At 37.4% G+C, this 23340-nt stretch overlaps 1 protein-coding gene across 4 annotated transcripts in view; it reads left to right on the top strand.

Annotated features, from left to right (window-relative positions):
• Nucleotides 1-23340, top strand: part of Arap2 (ArfGAP with RhoGAP domain, ankyrin repeat and PH domain 2) — a 208321-nt gene that overhangs the window by 27656 nt on the left and 157325 nt on the right. For all 4 annotated transcript variants that reach the window (XM_008850516.3, XM_017802566.2, XM_008850513.3 and 1 more), the window contains exons 3-6: nt 9675-9733; nt 10754-10830; nt 11585-11676; nt 14364-14714. In XM_008850516.3, the coding sequence (XP_008848738.1) occupies nt 9675-9733; nt 10754-10830; nt 11585-11676; nt 14364-14714 (579 nt within the window). The remainder of the gene's footprint in view (nt 1-9674; nt 9734-10753; nt 10831-11584; nt 11677-14363; nt 14715-23340) is intronic.

A 23340-nucleotide genomic window follows, 5' to 3' on the forward strand; every position in this document is an offset into this window, starting at 1 on the left:
GAAAGTGGTACACCCCCCCCCGCCCGAAGCAGTATGGGGGTTCCTCAGAAAGCTCAAGTCACAAGCACCATCAGGATACATGAATAGAAACAGGACTTGGGGTGTTTCAGGACTTCTCCCAGCTCCTCTGCTCATGTCTGCCTTCTACCTAGCAAGTTTTATTGTGGAAGCTCCTTCCTCTTCCTACTGAAAAGACTTGTCATAGGTGGGGGTTGGCACATTCCTGAGTGTGCTCAGTTAGTTAAAGATCATGTTTCTTCATACTTTACATGTTCTGAAATGGTGGACTGGATTGCTTCCTGGGCAGAGTGTAGTGTTATGATGAGCAAGGTTCACTCTAGTTTACCTAGAAGAATAATTTAACAACGCTGACTGGTTTCTTGTGAGTGTCACTTTCTTGCTTAAAAGCAGTGTGAATGAATGTTCACATTCACCTAAAAAGACAGCACTCTTCTTCCTATAAGCACAAGTGATTGCCCCTGAAAGTTCTGGCCCAGCAGCCACTATTTATGTTGTGTAGTTCATTGCCTTGAACACTTTAAAAATATTATTTCATTAATGATCATTGCATTCCTAGTAGCAGCCCCTGTTTTATTTCCCACTTGACTAAATGTGACATTTATGTTCAGAGCTAATAAGTGACTTGACCAAGACACAAAGCTTAATAACAAGAGGATGATGATTACCAGTGGTGACCTCTTACTTTATGCTTCAATTTTGAAAGGTTTCAAGGTGACTGGTAGAGAAATAAGACATAGATAGCTGAAATTGGTACTGAATCCTGAGGTTGGTCCCTATTAGCTGTGGGTCTTGGGCTTGGAGACCCAACTTTATTGGTATGATTAAGATACCAAGTCCACTTCACTGGACTGCTAAAGGGAAGTAATATGAGATGTGGCTACCTAATAAAGCGCTTTATTTTGTTCATAAATCCAGAGATGACTCAGCAATTAAGAGCACTGACTGCTCTTCCAGAGGACCCAGGTTCGGTTCCCAGTACCCACATGGTGGCTAACAGCATTCCCTAACTCCAGTTCCAGGAGATCAGGCACACCTTTCTGGCCTCTGTGGGCATTGCACATCATAGGTGCATTTATATACATGCAGAGAAAACACACATAAAGTAAAAATAAATACATAAAAATTTTTTCAAAAAGTTTTCCATGGCTATTTCTCTATTTAGAGCTAGCTTTTTGTTTATAGTAATGGAATGAACTTGAGGGTACACTTGGTAATCATTTGTGATCCTGTGTACTTGGATATTGAGAACAAATGAATCATTCCAAATATTTTTACATTTTATATGATTCGTAAAACAAAGCAAAAAACACTTAAAATAATATGTTCGTGGGTGTATTTAAATAGGTATTTTTGTATTTTCAGCAAGTTGAGATTGATTTTTTTTTTTTTAATTAAGCACCATGGTTTTGATATGGGTTGTAGTGTTATATTACCTGGACCTGGATAGTCCCTTATGAGTGGAATTAAAACTGCATTGAGTTGGCCTTTTGTTTCTATGGGTTCCATATCTTTAAATGTAACCAATTACTAATAAAAATGTTTAACAAAATCCTTGTTACCATTTGTGGTAAATCCCCCTACCCGCTATATCATGCAACCGTTGATGGCACTATAAATTTCTTCTAGAATTCACATGAATGGAATCCTATCCCAGACAGTCTTTTATATCAGACATTTGCTCAGCATATTATTTTGAGATGAACTCTTGTTGACTATCAGATTGTTTCTTTTATTTCCTTACTTTGTATAATTTTTTCATACAGCTTTTTTATCCATTTACATTTTGGCATACATATCGGTGGTGATTTGGGGAGGGAGTTTACATTCATGTCCCTTGAATATATATAAGGCATTGGACTGTTGTGTCTTTGGTACATGGTGGTGTCTGTAAAGTAGTTAAACTAATTTAGGTTACCACTGGTGATGTGTGTGCATTCCTCTTCCTTCCTATCCTCAGCAACATATAGTTATGAACACGTAACCATGAACACATATGTAATGGTGCTTCACTGTGATTTAATTTGCATTTTCTGATGACTAGCTTATCTTTTAGTGTGTTTTTATAGGCCATTGGCCATGTTTCTTTAAGTGTTTCAGATCCTTTACCTATATGCTTTCTTATTGATGACTTTTTTTTTTTTTAAGTTTTACAGAGAAGCTTATAGATTCCTAGTAAGACCTTGGGAGGGGGGAAGGGACCATGCCCTTTGAGTTAGTCATGGAGGTTAGCTCCATGGTGGACAAGCAACCACGTGGCTGGGAGGGGAGCTGTAGAGAAAGAGTGAAAGAAGCCCAAAGCACCAGAGAAAGCATGTGCAGGCTACGGGCAGCATCCAAAAGTTAAGTTGGGCATGGTGGCGCATGCCTTTAATCAGAGGCAAAGGCAGGCGGATCTCTGTAAGTTCGAAGCCAACCTGGTCTACATAGTGAGTTCCAGGCCAGCTGGGGGCTACAGGGAGGCCCTGTCTCCACAAAAACACAAAAAAAAAAAAAAAAAAACAAAAAAAAAAAAAAAAAAACAAAAAAAAAAAAAAAAAAACAAAAAAAAAAAAAAAAAAACAAAAAAAAAAAAAAAAAAACAAACAAAAAAAGACAAAACCAAAAGAAAGATAGAAATAGGAAAAGTTATACTTTTCTGAGTCAGGTCTCAGAAAGGTGAGCAGACTGAACAGAAAGTCATGGCAGTTTGTAGGGACTGTGTGAAGGGGCAGAATTTCTGGTAAGAAGTATATTATCTCGTTTAAGGGCTAATGATTCCTCTTTAAGATGGCTTAAGATGAACCTACCTTACTGAGATGTTGTCCCTTGATCAGGTGATTGGCTGCCCCAACTGGATTAACTTTTTTCTTTGTTATGTCTCCCTGTAGCCCCAACTGGCCTGGAACTCACTATGTAGACTAGGCTGATCTCAGCCTCATGGAGATCCTCTTGCCCCTACCTCACAAGTGCTGGGTTTAAAAGCCTTTGCCACTATACCTTTTAGTTTTGTTTTGTGTTTTTCTTTGTTTTTGATTTTGAGACAGGGTCTCATTATGATGTACCTCTGGCTGCCTTGGAACTCATTTATGTAGACCAAGTTGGTCTCAAACTGGCAGAGGTCAGCCCACTCTGCTTCCCAAGTGTTGGGATTAAAGCCCTGTACCACCACCCCTGGCCCTCACCTGTATTAACTCTTTAGGGGAGGGGCAGTGGTTTGTCTTCACTAGAGGTAGATTCCATTCTTTTGGCTATGAGGCAACAAACAACTTTCCCCTAATGGACCTTGAGTACTACTGTAATGTTCTCTACTCTCAAGATTGAGTAGTTGATCTCTAGTCATTTAGAAACCAGATCAGTGATCAGAGCTGCCCCCTCACTCCAGATCTCAACACTTCCATCTCTGGCTTCTAGCTAGGACAGGATCAGGGACATTTTTACCTTATGGCTGAAGACGTGAATTGAGGTCCCTGCCCTTGAGCTGCCCATCTCATTTCTGTCTCCTGTGAAAAGGTAACCCTAACTGCATTAAGGGAATTAGGGCAGTGACCAAATCTGACTTTGTTCTGATTGGTAGAGTTGTGGGTTGTGGCAGCTGGGCTACCCCTCCAGTGAGCCCATCTAGAGGACCTTGAAATGCATCAATGGTTACATTTGTAGAACAGAAGGTGTAGGGAGGTAAGGAAGTCTTTGACTGGCATTTGCACAGGGATGATGGGAGAAGGAAAGACAAGCGTTATTAGTATTACATGCTCTAGGCAGAGAAACAGGTGACAGTTTTGAATTGCATTCTCTGTGCTTTATAATTTTTCTTTTTTTAAGTTATTAATATACTTTAATACACTTAGGTATGAACTGTTTGTTTAGTATCTTCTCCCTGTTTGCATATTGCTGTTTTGTCCTTCATGGTGAGTTTTTAGTGAATAAAAGTTTTTAATTTTAATACTTTGTCAAATTTATCAATCCTTTGCTTTGAATCTAAAAGCCACCCTCAGGCACATAAAAATCTTTGATTTTTATTGAATATCTTTATAAATTTTCCTATGTACTGGAATTGATAATCCATCTTGAATTTAAGTATTTGTTTTGTAAATTAAATTTTATTTATTGTTACATGTGTTTGTATGTATGATGTGGGTGTAAGAGGCATGCATGCCATAGTGTATGTGGAGATCAGAGGACAACTTCTTGGAGTCACTTCTCTCCTTCAGGTTCTGGGGATCAGACTCAGGTTCTCGGGTTGTACCTGAGCCGTCTTGCTGGCCCATCATCTTGACTTGTTTTCAGTAGAAGTCAAATTCATTGTCTTCCATACAGATACACAAGTGAGCTACTCACTGCAAATGTGCATGCCTTGTTGCTGTCCAGTGGTATCTTTCTTTTAGAAGACTATTGAGTCTCATTATGGTTGTTATTTTACTGCTTTTATCTATTATTTAATTAGTAGTATAGTATTTTAGTTGCTATAACTTGATAGTAAATCATAATAATTGGCAACATGTCTCCTCACCCCCTTCCTGATTGTTCTGTGGGTCTTTTTTTTTTATTTACCTTTTACAATCAATTTGTTAAATCATAAACACAGAGACACAGAGAGAGGATAGAGAAAGAGAGAGATGGAGGGGAGGAGAAGGATAGGGAGAGGGACAGGAAGAGAGACACTGAGAGATTCTTTAATTCTTTTGTTTGGGATTGCATTAGTCCTATAGATTGATGTAGTGGTGGTGTCATCTTTGTTGTGCTTGGCCCTTATTATGTTTCTTTGCTTCCTTATATTTTCTGAGTTATCTTTTAGTTTTCTAGTTTTGATGTCTCATGGTATTTTTTCCTTAGGTTTATTCCTAGATCCTGATAATTTTTTTTCTACTCAAATATGACATTTTTATGTCATATTTCATTTTATTTCCTGATATTTAGGAATACAGTTGGTAGTTTATATATCTATGTATGAATGGCAGATTTACTAAATTCATTTTAAACATCTTATTTTGAAGTTTAATATATGTACAATAGGTTTCAGCTTTTGAAGCATGTAATTTGATGAGTATATAAAAGATGTATAAACCCATAAACGTTTTACTAAAACAAAAAAGTTGTGTTTTATTATACCTACTAATCTCCTCTGAATGCTTTTTCCCATCTGTCTGCCTCTCTTTCATCTACTCATGTAGACTCATGCAGGCTGCAATTATATTGGCTTCCTTGACTCAGCGTGGATATTCTCAGATTCGTTCGTAGTATTATGCTTATTACTAATTTTTTTCCTTTTTAAAAAATTTTAATTAAAAACACTTATTTTATGTGTATGAATGTATTTCCTGTATGTATGTAAATGCACCTGTGTTGTGCAAAGCTTGCGGAGGTCAGAAGAAGGCATTGGATCCATGGAACTGGAGTTACAAATGGTTGTTAGTCACCATGTGGGTGCTAGGAATTGAACCTGGGTCCCCTGTAAGAGCAGCCAGTGCTTTTAACTGCTCAGCTATCTCTCCAGCCCTGAATTTGTTTCTTTTAAACAGCTTCTTTGTTGTTGTGTATAAAGCTGGGTAATATGTTCTTAGATCCATTGGCCTCCTGATAACCATTAAGGTTCTCTCAAGCTTTTCATTATTGACAATCAGTGCTGTGAGGGTTTGTTTACTAGTCCTTCTGTGGGGATATATTTTTACTTCTCTTTGGTGTCTAGAATTGGAGTAGCTTAGCTCTTAAATTACTTAATGTTTATTTTTATACAATACTGCCAGGCGGCTTTCCAAAGTGAGTGTATTTATTTATATGCCCATCATCAACTTTAAAATATTCTCATTTTCGACATATTTTCCCCAGATACTTGTTATCAACAATCCTGATGTGTTTGTGGTGCTGTCAAATGTGCATATACTTTTTTGTGATGTACTTACTCAGATTTTTGTCCATTTTTAAAACTGCATAGTATTTCTTATTCTTGGTTTGAAGAATCATTTCTATGTTTTGGACAATTTACTTGACATTGTATGTTTTAAATTTTTCTTTTATATTTTTTTTATTTTCATGTCTTATTTTAACTTTTTTTGTCTATTTAGAGACTACAATGATTGTTTTTCTTGTTTTCAGAATATTTAGTGTGTTAGCATTAAAATTTAGATTTATACTCCTTTGAATTTATTTGTTATTGTTTTGTTTTGTTGTTTTTTGAGAAAGTGTCTCCCTGTAGCCCCAGCTGGCCTGGAACTTGCTGTGGAGACCAGCCTGGACTCCGGAAGAATAGGAAACAATTTTAGCTTTTGAGCCATTTCTTCAGCTGTATATTTTAAATAACTGGGCTCTGGTTGTGGAACTATATGTGGACTTTTTCCTTTGTCCCTTTGGCATAAATCTATTCTTTCATTGTTGGCATACTGGTTTGATGACTATAATTTGTACTAAATATTGAAGTTATAAAGTATGTATCTTCCAATCCTGTTGTTGTTTGAAAAGTTATTTTGACCATCGTAGCTCATTTGTATTTGCATGTAGATCTTTGTGTCATATTGTTAATATCTATTTGGAAAATCTGTTAGAATATTATTTGAGATTTCTTAGAATTATACACATTTTATCTGTGTGCATATACACATGTATGTATATATACATAGATGCTTATATATCAGTATGGGGGATATTGACATTTTAGCAGAATTGAATGTGGTATATCTACTACTTTTTTTTCTGATCTGTTAGTTTTCACTGTTTAAGTTTTATTCCTATTTTGACACATTTACCAAATAGCATTTTATGTTTTTGTATACCCTGAAAATAATTGCATTTTGAATTTTTTCCAATTGTTCATTATTAGTGTGAAGAACTGTCAACATTATCATTTACTCTTTCTCCTGAGAATGTGTGATAGCACAATCCTTAAGTACGAGTATTTAGAAGTCTGAAAGAGTACATTAGAACCTTGAGTTCCAAATCTGACTGTGTTACCCAGAGAGTAGGAGGCTGACCTGTGCTACTAGTAAAGCCCTGTCTTAAGAGAACAACAAAATCAAATGTGATGCCTTCTCTTTTCACATTTGTATGCATTTAATACTTTTCTACTTTGACTGAGACCACTGAAATAATGTGAACACTAGTGGTGGAAGCAGATCTGTATCAGGGGCAGCCAGGTAGTCTTTAGTTTGTTGTTGTTGTTTTAACCTTTTTAATTGAACTTTTGTGTGTTTTATACAGAATATATCAATCAGTCTTAGTCATCTTTATATTCCCTTCTCCATGGTACCTTCCCATAGCCCTCCCACTGGAATTCATACATTTTGTCATTTGTGTTAAGCTCTGTTGTGTCAAGTTAGTATCCGCAGATGTCCTTCAGTGCAAGTCCAACTACTGAGGTCTCATCAGCCTATCTTGAGTCTTTTGTTTTAGGAACATCAGCTCTTCCTCACCTAGCAGTAATCAGTTGCCAATATTTCTTCAGCTAAGATTGGGGTCTGCTGTCCAAGTCTTCAGTTCTATGCTGGGTTTTTTGGCCTGCTTGAGTTTGCATGGGTCCTGTGCATGCTGACACATACTGTAAGTTCATGTGAGCAGGGTCCCAGTAGCTTGTAGGGCTCTATTTCCATATGGCCATGCATGCCCTCCTTGGTTCTTATAGTCTTTCCACCCCCTCTTCAACAGTGGTCCCTAAGCCCTAGGTAGGTGAAGTTTACTATAGGAGTCTTATCCAAGGACAAGCATTCTGCAAACTCTTAATCTCTATGCTTTGGCCATTTGTGACCTTTTCTGTTCCTGGCCCTCTGTTGCTTGAGGGAGCTTCATTAATGAGAATTGAGAGGTTCATTAGTGTCTTCTTTACCCTTGTTGGCTATGTTCCATGAGCCTTAGGTACAGAGGTTGCATTGTAGATGTGCCACTTAGACTTGGGAGATTCACAGATACCTGATATTGCTCATTTTTATCTTTGTCTCTCTTATAATTTCCTTCATTAAAGTTTATCAATTTTATTGATCTTTTAAAAGCCACTTTGTGTTACAGCAAGTTTTAAATTTTCTGTATATTCTATTTCATTGATTTCTGCTCTTTTATTATTCCTTCGCCTCTAACTATTTGGGCAAATGTACATCCAAGGGAAATTAAGTATGTATTGATCCTTCCCTTTAGATGGCAAAAACAGAACTCCTGTGTAGTTGTAGATATTCTATACTTCCTGTTTATCCAGTGTCCACCTCTGTTTTTGCTGTTTTCATGATCTATTCTTATTCTGTACCTCAAACTGAGAACTTCAAAGAAGGTTGAGGGAAAGTATTTTCATATTACATTTATGGAACAAATTATTATTTTATTTTTTTATTGAATTTTTGTGTATTTCATACAGAACATCTCAAACAATCTTAATCATCTTTGTATACGGCCCCCACCGACACTCTCCCATAGACCCCACACTGGAACCCATATACTCTGTCATCTGTGTTAAGACCCAGTGTATCAAGTCAGTGTCCCCAGACGTTCCTCAGTTTCCAGAGTCCCTTGTTTTAGGAAGAAAAGCTCTTCCTCACCTAGTAATAATCAGTTGCCAGTATTTCTTCTGCTAAGATTGGGGTCTGCTGTTCATTTCCCCAGTTCAGTGCTGGGTTTCTGTCTGCATGGGTTTGTATGGGACTTGTGTATGCTGACACCAATGCCACAGAATCATATGAGCAGGGTCCCAGCAGCTTGTAGGACTCTTATTTTCTTATGGCCATGCACCCCTTCTCTGGTTCTTACAATCTTTCTACCCTCTCTTCTGTGATGGTCCCTGAGCCCTGTGTGGGTGAAGTTTAACATAGGAGTCCTGTCCAAGGACTAGCAGTCTGCAGACTCTCAATCTCTACGCTTTGGCCATTTGTGACTTTTTGTGTTCCTGGCTCTTTGTTGCTTGAGGGAGCTTCATTAATGAGAACTGAGAGATTCATTAATGTCCTCTTTACCCCTCTTCTATGTTCCGTGCACCTTAGGTGTAGAAGTTGCATTGTAGATCTGACACTTAGGCCTGGGCAATTCATAGACAATGTCTGTGTGTTACCAGTTGTGGTACTTGGTAATAGTCTCTGACTGGTGCCAAATAAGCTTCTTTGATGAGTGGTAAGTGGACTATTGAGACGAATTAGTTTTAAAATTTTACTTATTTTTATTTTGTGTGTGTGTGTGTGTTTGTGGCCTGCCTGTATGTATGTGTACCACATGCATGTAGTACCTGTGGAGGCCCGAAGAAGGCGTTGAATCCCCTGGAACTGGAGTTACAGATGGTTGTTAGCTGCCAGGGCAGTGGAACCCAATCCAGGTCCTCTGCAAGAACAGCCAGAGCTCTTAACTGCCGAGTCAGCTGTCCAACACACAGACAAATTCTTGATAAAGTTTTGTAAAGTTAATAACAAAATAGCTACATAAAATAGTCAGTTGGCTTCAGAGTTAGGATAGCAGTTTTGAAATTAAGTGCATACTAACACTGAACAAATATATTCATTTACTTTTGAGACTTATAGGAATGAGAAGAAAATAACTTGTAGTGTCCAATAAAATCTCTTCTTAAATGCTAAATACAAAAATAAGTTTGAATATATCCCTTCTCTGTAAATCAAGTCAGATTTACATTTCAGTATTGATGTCTCAGGTATATCTCTATGATACAGGCTTTATTCAAGATACCATAATAACTCATAACTTCTCCCCTTGGTTTTAAGCTATTTCCGTGAGAGAAGAAACATTACTACCTCAGCTGGAAAATCTGCGATACTGCAAAGTGAGTCTGTGTGTTATACTGTCTGTAAATTATTTTGTTTTCATAAGATCATCATGCAGTTCTGTTAGAATTGTGCTTGAGAAGGCAGCTAGTAATGGGGTGACTGTTCAGTGTCAGCAGCACTAAAGAAACTTTGAAGATAACTGCATAAAAAAGAAATAGGCACTGGGTCTCGTGGAAATTTGCACGTTTATACCAAAAGAATTTTTAATACATTCTTCATTTAATATTAGTCACAACCGAAGGTATGTGACTTATGAAATGTTTTCTTGTAGTCTGAGCTACAGGATAGAGATGTATGGGACATAGTTTTGCTTTGGTAAGTGGTCTGACACTGTTTTCTTGGTAACTTGATTATTGACTGAGACTGTCTTTTTGAAAAATCTGCTTGAGCAAGTTCAGGGACATTCTTCTTGACAGTAAAGTATCAAATGAAAGGCTAGTCTGGAAGATGGCCTTGTGGAAATGCAAGTACTGAGGATTCTTGTAGAACAATACAATTTAAAGATGGAGGACTCTTTCTTGAAATTACTCCTTTGTAAGTGTATTAGTAGTTGAGAGAGATTATATTGCAATTGTTCTGAGGTTTCAAGTGGAACCTAGCTGTTATGTCAATGAACTGTTTATAATTGTTTATCCAGTGTTAGAATGAAGACCCTGTCTTTTAAAATATTCTTGTTTTTTTGAACTAGCCTAAATGACACCCTGCCAGTTTCTGTAGTAGATAAGATAGGCAGAGTTCTGGGTTCTGTTTATGTGGCTCTCTGAAGCAGGGCATATACTACTGGTTCTGATTTCAGAATTAGTGTCCTGGTGGTCAAGTGAGTGGTGTGTATTAAGAAGACCATGGGGAGAGTTTATTGGGAGGTAAGAATTGGGAGTATAATTTTGGACTCTCACCAAATAATCTTTAAGTCACGTTATTGCTATAAAATGATTAAGCACATGCATTTCTCTCTTTTTTTTCACTATTCCACATTGTTCATATTTTTCATTCTCATATTTTAATTTTCCCAAAAGATTCAAATGAGGAGACCTCATCTTCCATCTTTCCTTATGGGGAGACCTTTCTCTTCCAGAGACTAGAAAATTCCAAGGTTGGTCCCATACATTTTATGTTTCCATAACCAGTTATTTGCCCTGCTGCTTATCTGTGCCTTTTCATTTTTCTATATGCTATTTGAAGGATTCATTATAATAAAGAGTGAAATCTCCAGTATAGTTTCAGTTCAGTAAAATTATGATGATTCATATTGTTAGCTATATATCATGAAGATGCATTTTCATACTGAGTTTAGCTGTATAGAATAGTGTGTTTAAAATTTTCCTACAAGATAAACTTACTACACTTTAAAAAATTGGAAAAGAAGATAAAATAAAACCTCCCTAGATTTGACTTTGCCTCCTACTTACTAGTTTCTTAACCTTGAGAAAAGAGAAACTGGGAGAAAAAAGTATGTCAGGAGTAACTGAGAAAGTAACTCAGTGGTCAGGTGCTTGTCTGGCATGTACAAAGCCCTGGATCTGATCCGCAGCACCATACCATAAGGGAAATTAGAAAAAAATTTAAAATACAACCAAGCGAATCACAGGGAAGTAAAAGGATATGTTTTTTTTTTTAGGTAACATTGTTTCCTAAGTTAATAAGTTACTTTAAATTAAACAATGAGAAGGACATCAAAAATGTTTAATGTAGTGTCTTAGATTGTTTTGAATTGAAAATTGATCTAAGTCATTGGACTTGTTTAATAAAAATAAACTTAGACTTTGTAGGTCTTTGTAAAAAACAGTTATGCCATAAATATTATCAAAAGCAACAGACGAAACACTGAATATATTTTTTTCTAACAGAAGAGATCTATAAAGAATGAATTTTGGGCCCATGAGGATGCAGTCAAAGGCGAAGCAAACCCTGCAGGCAACTCGATTTTAATCAAATCAAGGTATGCTGCTGTGACGGCTGATGCATCTCTTCAGAATAAAATGGTTTCAAATATTGGCTTCTTGCTCATAGTATAATATTGCATTCCTAGGAAAATAGTTCACATGGGTAAGTTCAAAGCTGTCCTTTTCTTTCTGAATGTTTTCCTGACAGTTCTCATTTTAATAACTAAATTATAGTGTGTAAATCAAGTGGCTGCTTTTAGTTTAGACCCTGAGTGGTATTCTGTAGCAGATCATTTCTGTGTTAGCTAACTGCATCCAGTCACCCTTGCCCTATGTAGCAAGCATGCAGTGACTGTGATGCTCTTGAAGATGGCTGTGTGTTAATATAAAGCAGGAAGGGACAGATCCAAACAAGACTGAGCGATAGAATTTTACAAATGTAATGTCGCCTGTGTGTTAGATATACATTGTCGAGAACAGCATATAATTATTCAGTTATTTTTGTAACATGTAAAATAAAATTATTTTTAGGACCCCAAATTTACACTAATTTTTTTTTTTTTTTTTTTTTAAGAGACAAGGTCTCACTATGTGGCCCTGACTGGCCTGGAACTCAGTATGTAAACCAGGCTAGCCTCAATATCACAGTGATCAACCTTCCTCTGCCTCCCTAGTGCTAGGATTAAAAGGCAAGAGCCAGCATGCCCTGGCTGTTAAAAAAAATTTACATTCTGTATTTTGCTCAGTTTTATTTGGACTTAGCATACTGGATTATTATCTCATATTTACTTGATCTTCTACTTGTATTTTCCAAAGTTACGCATGTGAATTTCCTTCAGTTAAAAAAAAATATCCCTTCAGTAAGTGATACAAATCAATTTTTATACAAAATGTGAAAGGGCTAGGTTAAATCATTCTTGAAGAACATAATAGTTTTAGAACACTGTTCACAAAGTTGTGATGTGACCTATAGGCATGTTGTCTCCTTGAGTAGTCAAAACTTTTTAATGAGTTTTATTTTGCATAAATGACCCAGTGAATTGATTGTGTCATTTCTGGAATGTATAGTCCCACACTTAGCTATTTGAGTGCATTCCAGTAAATGTTATGCCTTATGCAGCTTTCACCTTCGGATAGACGCTGACACTTGTCTTGTTGGCCAGCAGTGTGGTGCCATTTTTCCTCATTAGCAATGTAACATAGTACTGAGCAGTCAGCTCTGTGCTCTGATATGTTACATTAGTGTGGAACGTGGAGTCCTTGAGGTCCATTAGACAGGTAGTTTAAGTGGGAAATTATGTCTTCAAATAGTTGAGTCATTGGTTCACTATGTTACCTGGAGACTAGAAAGTGGGCAAGATGTTTAATTGTGCTCTTGATGATGTTTAAAATTTTATGCCACAAAAAGCATAGCTTTCCATTGTTACCACCTGCACTCAACCTCCCTAAGGGACAGAGTCAGAGAAATATTTATATTCTTTTCTGAAAAAGTTTGTGTGTGTGTGTGTGTGTATGTGTGTGTGTGTGTGTGTGTGTGTGTGTGTGTGTGTGTGTACATACGTTTCTATGTGTGTGCACCTGTGTGCAGGTCTGCGTGTGTGTGGAGGCCGAATTCGATGTTAGACGTCCTCCTCAATCACTCTCCACCTTATAATTTTGAGGCATGTTCTCCCATTGAACCTCATAGTTGATGACTGGCTGACCAGCAAGCCCCAGGGATCCTCCTGTCTCTGCCTCTTCATCACTGGCATTGCAGGCACATATCATCACTCTCAGCTTTTGACATGGATCCTATGGATCCAAACTCAGGCTCTCCTGCTTGGATAGCAAGTCCCTGGAAAGTATTTTTTTTTAATGGAGCTTTTGTAATTTCATATAACAGTTCCTAATCAAATTTAGACCCCTTCCCTCATCCATGCCCCCATTACCCCACCAGACCTTAACACATTCTGCCATACATGCCATGTCCTATCCAGTCAAGCATTTGCATCCAGATGTCCCTCAGTGCAAATTTGTCTGCTGAAGTCTAGTCAGCCCATCTAGAGATTGTATGTAAGGCGTATTCTCCCTCACCCAGCAGCAGTCAGTCTCCAGTAATTTTCAGTTTAGGGCCAGCCCACCACCCATTTCTTTCCTCCCTCTGGGCCGTTGTTTAATTGAGTTGGCTTGAGTCCTGATGTGCTTGATGCCACCATTGCCACAAGTTCACATGTGCAGGCTTCCAGTGGCCTGAAAGCCTTTGCTTTGGTTCATGAACACAGGGACTCTTTCTGCCCCCTTTTCCTTGATGGTCCCTGAGCTGTGGGTGGGTGAGGTTCAATATAGGAGTCCTATCCGAGGATACGCACACATTCTGTAATCTTCGTGGTTTTTAAAACTTGGCCCGTTGTGACCTCCTGTGTGCATCACACTCTGTTGCATAAGGAAGCTTCACTGGTGAGAGCCAAAGGATGCATTTGTTTTCTCTCTACCCCTTGTTTTGCTATGTTCCATGAGCCTTAGATATAGAGGTTCAACCATAGTAGATGTGTCACCTAGTACTGGGCATCTCTCAAATGTATATTCTCTATGTCTGACCAGTTGTGGAAAGGTTTTTTTAAATTAGCAGATGGGGCAATTGAACACTAAGATCCTTCTGACTTTAAAATTCTATGATTGGTTGGTTGTTTTATAAGTTAAAAAATAGCAACTGACATATTAAAACCATCATTTTGAGATGTTAATACTATTCTTTTCCATTTAGCGTCTATGATAAGAGGAAGGAAAAAGTAAGTGAAGACAAAGTAGAAGATATTTGGATACCTCGAGAGGATAAAACTAATCTTCTGAAAGATTCCGCTTCTGAGTCAGAATACTCCACAGTAGAAGAATGCTTTCAGAGTTTAAGAAGAAAAAATTCAAAGTCGCCTAAGTCTAGGACTCAAAAAGCATTCTACTTGGACCCTTTCAATAGGCACAGTTATCCTTTAAGCTCCACAAGCGGCAATACTGATTCATCGACCATCTCAAATGCCATATCTCCTTATGCCTGCTTCTATGGAGCTTCTGCATTGAAGGTTAAATCGGGATGGCTGGACAAACTCTCTCCTCAAGGGTATGCATTGGTTCATTTTCTTTCTTAAGTAGCAGTTTTGATAACTTCAAGCTTATTTTTACATCTGCCAGTTTTCTGACCCCACCTCTACATACATCCCATACCTATTTTAGAGACTTTTAGTAGATGTTTACAAATGCTGTTCTTTAAACACAGTGGGTATGTGAAATGCAGTGCCACAAAAAGGTTTGAAATAATAAAATAAAACTGAAACTCATGAGTTCACCTCCAGATCCTCATTGTTAGCATCTAACTTTACACTACAACTACAACATATCCTACCTTGTAGCCAGGAAAAGTATCACAGACCAAGTTAGCATTATTTGGCCCACACTGTTTGTGTTTTGCTCATGCCATAACAGTGTTCTGTTTGAGAGTACAATGCTTATTGTAGTGAGGGGAAAGATGTCATTGCTAGATTTAGTTCTTTGCTGTTATTGCTACATTTTTATGGTTTTTTTAAGTGTGGGCAAATGATATATCAAGGATGTTTATTCTTTTTAAATCATTTTAATATATTTATGTATTTAATATTCTAATACATATAATCAATATAAACAGTTTTATTATGATATTCTTGTACTTTGATCATACTGTTCTGATTTTTGTACATTGCTCAGAAGTCAAAGCTGTTGAATATACTTTTATAAAATTTATTTTTGTGTTTGTGTGTGTGAGAGATGTGTGTATATGTGTGGATGTGCATACCACAGCGTGTATATGGAAGTCAAAAGACAACTTTGTGGAGTTTATTTCTCTCCTTTACATGGGTTCTAGGGGTTGAACTCAGGTCCTCAGGCTTGCCTCACTGGCAGCAAGCACCTTCACCTTCTGAACCATTTTACCCACCCCCTTGAATATAGTTTTTAAAAATTATTTCTATTTTATGTGTATGAGTGTATTGCCTGCATGTCAGTGAATGTATTCATGTTATGCAATGCCAGCAGAGGTCAGGAGAGGGCGTTGGATGCCCTGGAACTGGAGTTACAGATAGTTGTTAACTGCCATGTGGGTGTTGGGATCCAAATCTGGGTCCTCTGCCAGAGCAAGCCATTGCTTTTAACCACTTAGCCTTCTCTGCAGCCCCTTGATTATAGATTTAAAACGGATTTATTATTTCAGGTTTTTACAAAGAAAATTCTGTCTTCTTTGCATTATATAGTGCTTAGCAATCTGTGGGGACAGATTAGCTTTTTAACTAGAATTGTTTTCTGACATCTTGATTTTGTTGTTTATTTTTGAATATTTATCTGTAATGTTCTTCAAACATTATTACATTATTTGGGGGTAATTTTCTCATGTTTAAGTAGCTAATATGAGTCCCAGCAATATACTGTTTTTTTCTACTGTTCACGCTAGTTATTTGTGCAATGTCTTGGTTTGGCTCAAAATAATTGTGGTAACAAATATTTATTAGACAGATATGATGAATAGTAAGAGTAGAAATCATATTTATTTTTAAATATTTTTATTAATTCTTTCAGAATTTCATAAAATCTATTTTGATCGGCTTCATCCCCAACTTCTCCCAGATCCACCCCATTTCTCTCCTCACCGAACTTTGTGTCTGATTTTTCTCTAAGCCCATCAAATCCAGTGTGTATTACCCATATGCCCTTGGGTGTGTGGCCATCTGCTGGAGTCTGGTTGGCCTAGCAGGGGCCATACCCTTAAAGAAAACTGACTCTTCGCCCAACAGCTATGAATTGGCAGTTGCTCCTTATGTACTTCTCCTCTCCATGCTGGTATTTTGTTTGGATGGAGATCTTGCAGGTCTTGAGCATGCTGTCACCACCATTGTGAGTTCATATGTGCAACTGCCCTGCTGTGTCTGGAAAGACACTGTTTTGGTGTAGTGGTTCATCACCACTGGCTCTTACGATCTTTTTGGCCCTCTTTTCTGTGATGGTCCTTCAGCTGAAATCATATTTCTTACAAAGTGAAGTAAAACATAGTTTGCATATTAGTCTTATAATTACTAATTGTGAAACTTGTATCTTTTAAGATGTCCTTTGGATAAAGTGACATGGTGCTCTTCTGAGTGGTGTTTGTGCCATTCATAGTTTTATTCTGCAGTGCTCATATACTAAGAGATCTGTTTAGTCCATACGAGCTCCATAGGAAAATCCATCTATGTTCGTTTGATTTGCTGAAGTTCTGTTGTCAGAAAATTGCCTGTCTCTAGGTAGATGCCAAGTGTTTGTTGTTTCATGAGTTAGTGAACAGCTTAGTGTTAAACACTTATTTTCTTTTAATTTCCTACGACAGGTAATATTTTAAGTTCATAAGAGCTTTATAATTCAAACTGGTAAATTCAGTACTGTATCAGTACATGAAAATATACAGGCAACCTTGAGTGCAGCTGGTGTTACTAGGGAGGTGACCTCTTGGTGCTTTTCTTATAATCGTTTCCCTTAAAACTGTGTATGAATTATCAGGTTGGGTTTGTAACTGCCCTCAATCTTGAGTGACTTTAAACAAACTAATAAAATGCACAGTATGGACTTACTTTACATGGTTGAGTGCCTATTTGCTTTTGAAGTAGAAATACCAATTTTGAATTCAAGCTCACTGTATGAAAACTGTCTACAATTTTGTTAAAAAATAATTATTTGACATCAACAAAAGGAATACAGAAACATTTCCAGTTGATTTTAAATTATCAAAGTTAGGCAGGCATGGTGGTATATTCCTGTAGTCCCAGCACTGTAGAGGGAGAAGCAAGAGGATCACTGCAAGTTTGAGGGCAGCCCTGTCTGTAGAGCAAGATTTGAGTCTGAGTGACCTAAATATAACATAGCCTAAGACTGAGTTCCTAGAATTCTGTGGAAAACTTGGTTTGGGGATGTAACTCAGTGGATCAGTGTAAAAGTGTCTACCTAGCACATACATGGTCTTGGGTTCAACCCCAAGTGCTGTTCCCCGCCCCCTACCTCAGAAAAGTGTGGAAGCACCTTTAGAAACTGAGCTGTTACCAGTGTCTCAAATGGGACAAAGCAGATGGAAAACTTAATTGGTGATACTTGCTTTAACAAACATTTCACTGGGCTGTGAGGACCAACCCCTTCCCTGTTTATAATTAATACTCTCAGGCTCGAGCTTTTCCTATCTGTAGAGATGCAAATGTGAAAGACTGTATATATTTCTTCCTGCCATATTTAACTCAGGAGGATTCCTGAGCGCCGTGAAAACAGAGAACGTGGTTGAATATGCTGCATCTCTTCTGGGGGATTCATATTGAAATCTTGAAGAATAGCAATAATAAGAAAATACTTTCTGACTTCTCAAAATTACTGCCTTATTGACAGTGTTTATGAGTACAATGTAAAAACTTGAGCATATGTATGAAAACAGTTATATATAAAGGAATTCATATTTTACTCGACAAGATGTTTTAAGATTTTTACTCAGCTTTAGCTGTCTTTTGAGAATTTAAAAAATATTTTATTATTTTTAGTGTATGTGTGTACGCCTGCATGTAGGTAAGTGCACCTGTGTCGTGCAATGCCTGTGGAGGACAGAAGAGGCTGTTGGATCCTCTGGAACTGGAGTTACAGATAGTTGTTAGCTGCCATGTGGGTGCTGGTGTTCGAATCCAGGTCTTCTGCAATTTTTAAACCATAGAGCCAACTGATGTGGCAGCATGAGCCTTTGATAGCAGAGGCTGGACATCTGAGGGTAGCACAGCAATTAACATATGGACCATGTTTATGAATTGATGGAGGGAGGCACAGAAGGGCAAGATGCCTTCCTGGTCTTTTTGCAGCTTTGACTTAGAATAGGAAAACAAACATATATGAAATGATAAAATGAACAGAGTAAACACCGATAGAGAAAGGGCCACAGAGTACAGCCTAAGGGTTTCTGGAGGCTGAGAAGTGTTTTACAAATGTTCTGAGAAGGAACGATCTCATTGGTTGTGGGAAAATGGACCTAACTTTTAAGTGCATGTTTAGAAGAGGTGCCTTTATGGCTACAAAGAGTGGAAAGGCACTGAGGCAGGTGATGTCCAGAAATACTGAAAGTTGAGGCAGATCAGGGGAGAAGACCAAAGTGGATGTTGATATCATTTTATCATAAATGAAATACTTCTTTCTAGGCCTGGAGGAGTAAATGTTAATGAAATTCAAGTTGGAGCTGAACAGAGAACAAGGGGAAATGAACAAGTCGGTGGTCAGATACCCAGAAGAGGTCAGATCCCAAACAGAGTTTGGGTTGGACCAGCTGTAAGCCAAGGGCTTGTTGGGAAGTTGCAGTTTGTACTGTTTGTGCCCCTGTCTGACTGATATCTCAGCCAATGTCCAATCACTTGGACAGTTCTAGTTTTAGAGGGGCAGTTTCCCATCCTGGTGCAGGAGTGTGGGAGCTCCTCAGGTCTCCCTGAAATGCTATCTTGCCCCAACAGTTGTAGTGAAAGCTCATACATATTTTTCTGACCAGAGTGTTAAAGGTAGCAATTACTTTGTTGACCTGATAATTGAATCTAAGTCCTCGGTTAAAATGATCACTTTATGCTGGTGAAACAGTTTTCCATTTCTCGAATCACTTGTCACCTGTGTATGCGGTGACAAGAAAGTGAAATACTTTACCTGGTATGTGAGAGGAAAAAAATTCTTAGTTTGAGTTTCCATTAAGGTAACCTGGCTAGTTGTCAGTTTGACTGCAGAAAAATGAGTTAAGGTCATTGGAGTCAGACAGACTCTTCCGAAATGTCACTCAAACCTACATAGTTCTCTGGACCAGGATTTCCCACATGTAAGTGGAAGGTCAAGATCAAGTTCAGCTTTGTGGGATCATTTGGAGAAGTACACAGTCTTGAGTTGGACTCTTAATTGGTATTCAGTAAACCTCAGTCTTCTGTCCCTTCAGAACACTTGTATTGCTGGTGGTGTTTGGCAGTGTTATGGGAAGAAAGTCCTAGTCAGTTCTTATGTTTACATATTTAAGGTAAAGAAATCATGTGTTCAGCTTGAACTTCTGATTTTTATTATGTTTGATTGTAATAAAAGCACCTTATTTAAGTTTCAGAAGGTTCTCAATGGTGTGTTAAAACAACCAACCAAACAAAAATGTCTGGTGACTATTCCTCTCCTCTAAATTCTTTAGGAATCAGTGCCATCTTCAAATTTTCATTTACTTTTATTTTTAAATAAACATAGCTATTTAATTTTCTTGGAAGTAGGCTTTGAGCATGTGCTATTTCACCCTTATAACTTCAGATTATTTTTTAAACTGACATACAAAGACATATAAATTGAATTTTATGGGATAATGTGATCTTCCCACATATGTATAATCTGTAATGCTTCCGTCATATAATAAAGTTATCTAGAAAATTACACCTTTAATTGTACATTCATGACTTTCAGTGCTGTTCATGTTTGAGTTACGTGGTATAGTATGAGTAATTTTTATTACATTTGAAACTGTTATTTTTTTCTTTCCTTTTATTTGCTTTGCTTTATTGAGACAAGGTCTCATGTATCCCAGGGTGGCCTCAGACTTGCTGTATATATAGCTGTGGATGACCTTGAACCCTTGATCTTCCTATCTCCAAGTTTAAAGTACCTCTCAATATGAATTCTATTCTCAGTCCCTTGCCTTCCCCTTTATATTTAGCACTGTACTAGCTCTCCCCAGGCCCCCAAGATCAAGGAACCAAGACCTTCAGTGGAAGCCTGAAACCATGGGAATGCAGAACCCTATGTATGGTGGGTTTTTTTTGTTTTGTTTTGCTTTTTTTGTGTGTGGTTTTTTTTTTTTTTTTGTATACATGCTTACCTATGGTAATATTTAACTTGTATTTATTGGCAGTAAGTGATTAACAATGGTAACTGAGTGTAAAGTACAGGTAGTACAACAGTATACTGTAATACAAATACTTGCAGCTTATGAATTATTTCTACAATTTTCTAATTGACATTTTTGAACCATGGTTGATTGTAGGCAAATAAAACCATGGAAAGTGAAATGGAGGTTACATGGGGACCACTGTGCTTGGTGCTCCTTTCCTAAGATTCTTTGACGGTCTGTGGGGTAAATAGATTTTCCTCTTGATTTGATTTGATTAATTTGGCTTAGCGTTTGTCTCTCTGCAGTTTTCTGTCTCTTTCTGTGCTCTACTGCTTCCCGGGTTTTGACATGCTGTCACTGTCATCTCTTCTCTGCTCAATGCTAATTTGAAGGGTTTGATTATTTTCTAATATTTTAATGTCTTTTAGTGAGATTTGGGGAGGAGTGCAGGCAAATGGCAAGCTTTTAACTGATCATCTTAATGGGAAGTTGATAGCATACTGTGATTTTTTAAAAAAACATATAATATACTACATCTCATATGTACTAATTTCTATGTAAATAGTTTAAAAATTGTTAGTTCCATCTTACAGTTCAGGTTCACAGGGGCCAGGAGAATCTTAGTCGATATAATGCTTGCTGCATAAGTATGAGGCCCTGAATTTGATCCCCAGTACTCACGTAAAGAGCCCTGGCAGTGGTGTGGGCCTGTGACCCCAGTACATGGGTGGCAGAGACCAGAGAATTCCTGGAACTCACTGGCCAGCCAGTCTAGCCTAGTTGGCTAGCTCCAAGTTCAGTGAGAGATGCTGTGTCAAATAAATAAGATAGTGATTAATTAAGACCCCTGACATTGACCTCTGGGCCACAGAGGTGCACGTGCGCGCGCGCGCGCACACACACACACACACACACACACACACACAGAGAGAGAGAGAGAGAGAGAGAGACAGAGACAGAGACAGAGACAGAGACAGAGAGAGAAACATGTACACATGCATATGTATACATAGAAAATTCAGGCTTCATATGAAATTCTGACATTTCTGGGGATGGTGGTTGCAGTGAAAAAGGCCAGGCACAGGAACATCTCACTTAGATGTGGGATCTAAACTTGGTCTCACAGAAGCTGAGTGTAGAAGAGTGGTAGACAGATGGAGAGTGAGCCGGTGGGTCAGTTACTCAAGGGCTGCAGAGTTACAGTCAGATGGGAGTAAGTTCTGATGTTTCTTGTCTCGGCAGTGTGCATAAAATCAATAATAGTGCATCATATGGCAAGAAAAGAGGAATTTGAGTGAGCCCACCATAAAATTTTTTTTTAAATGTTTAAGGGAATAGACATGCTAATTACCTTGAGTTTATCATTGCCAGATAGCCACACGAATGAAACATCACATTTGTACCTTGTAAATATAAATGAGTTATAGGTGTCAATAAAAAAATAAAGTTAAAAAACCCCAATGGCTTTATCAATGATTTAAAAAGTCTTTTGGTCCTTGTAGACTTTTGCTATGTACTTTTCTTTGTTGGTCTTACTTAAAGTGTAAGAAATGGAAACTTGAGTTTGAAGTTACGTGTTTATTTTGTTGTCTGAAGCATCTGGGTGAGACGCTCTTAGAAACTATTACTTAGATTTGCTTAAAAATGAGAAAATGCACTTAAGAAACTGCTGGCATTTTACAGATGATGAAGTATCTTTTTACATCTCTTTCTGTATAAGTCACTTCATTATTAATGCTCATCTTTTAAAAGCATTGTACTTTAGAGAGGAATTAGAAAAAAGAAGTAGCGGGATAAAGATAATTAGGAAAATAAACTACATTTTACACTTTTAAGAGATTATAGATTTCTAAACAGACTGAATCTAATGAGGGTCAGAGTAAAGACAAAGAATTGCAGCGCTCCTTAGGATTAGGTGAGGAAAGCTGTTGCTCTCAGCTACATGTGGATGGTATCTTTTCTTCTTTGGGATTATTTAAAATAAACATGGAATATGTTTCTGAGGATAATTGCCATAAATTTAGCAAGATGGCTTTAAGGGTCATTTCCATTATGGGATCTTAAAATAGATAATTTGTTAGCCTCTCATACTTTGAAGTAATGCCATTGGTTATCATACATGTTAGATTTTCAATGTTTTCATTTTCTTTAAGTTTAAAGACATAATGTTAAAAAAAATCCTACTGGACCTTAGGTATAAATTTAACCAAGAATGCCTCTATATGATTATCTCTCATAAATAAATATTTAATCAAATGTGTCTATATTGTTCTTAAAAATAATTTTTAAGATGTATGTTTTGAGACAACAAAAACGACAACGGGTGTTGAAGCTGTTTTTATGAAAGCAGTTGAAATGTCATACCATCTGCCCAACTAGAGCTCAAGGGAAGAATTTATAGAAATCTGTACAATAATACTGTACACCTCTTATAAATTATTCTAAAAAAGCTTCTTAAAGAAATGTTTCCCTTCAGAACCCTAAAAACAAAACAAGATATAACCCCAGCTAATGTGCTTCCTGTTTATTTTATCTTTTTTCCTTAAGGAATTCTGAAGCAGTTTACAAAATCGAACTGGAGTATAAACTGTGTGGAGGTCAAATGTTATTGCTGTCTAAAGGCATGGCTAGGATGTTTGGTTGTCAGATGTACCAATTGTGTGATGTATCAGAATCTGTTTTATATGACTGTTAAGAACATATACTTGGTGAAGAGATTGCCTTTACTGATTGTGTGACTTAGAGAAATGACGCCTGTAAAATAAGGATGATAATATTACTTTTTTCCTATGGTTGTTTGGAGGATTAAAAGTGCTAATGTTTGCACTTGGCT

Source organism: Nannospalax galili, unplaced genomic scaffold (genome assembly GCF_000622305.1).
Source record: "Nannospalax galili isolate Female #2095 unplaced genomic scaffold, S.galili_v1.0 scaffold65, whole genome shotgun sequence".
NCBI lineage: Eukaryota > Metazoa > Chordata > Mammalia > Rodentia > Spalacidae > Nannospalax > Nannospalax galili.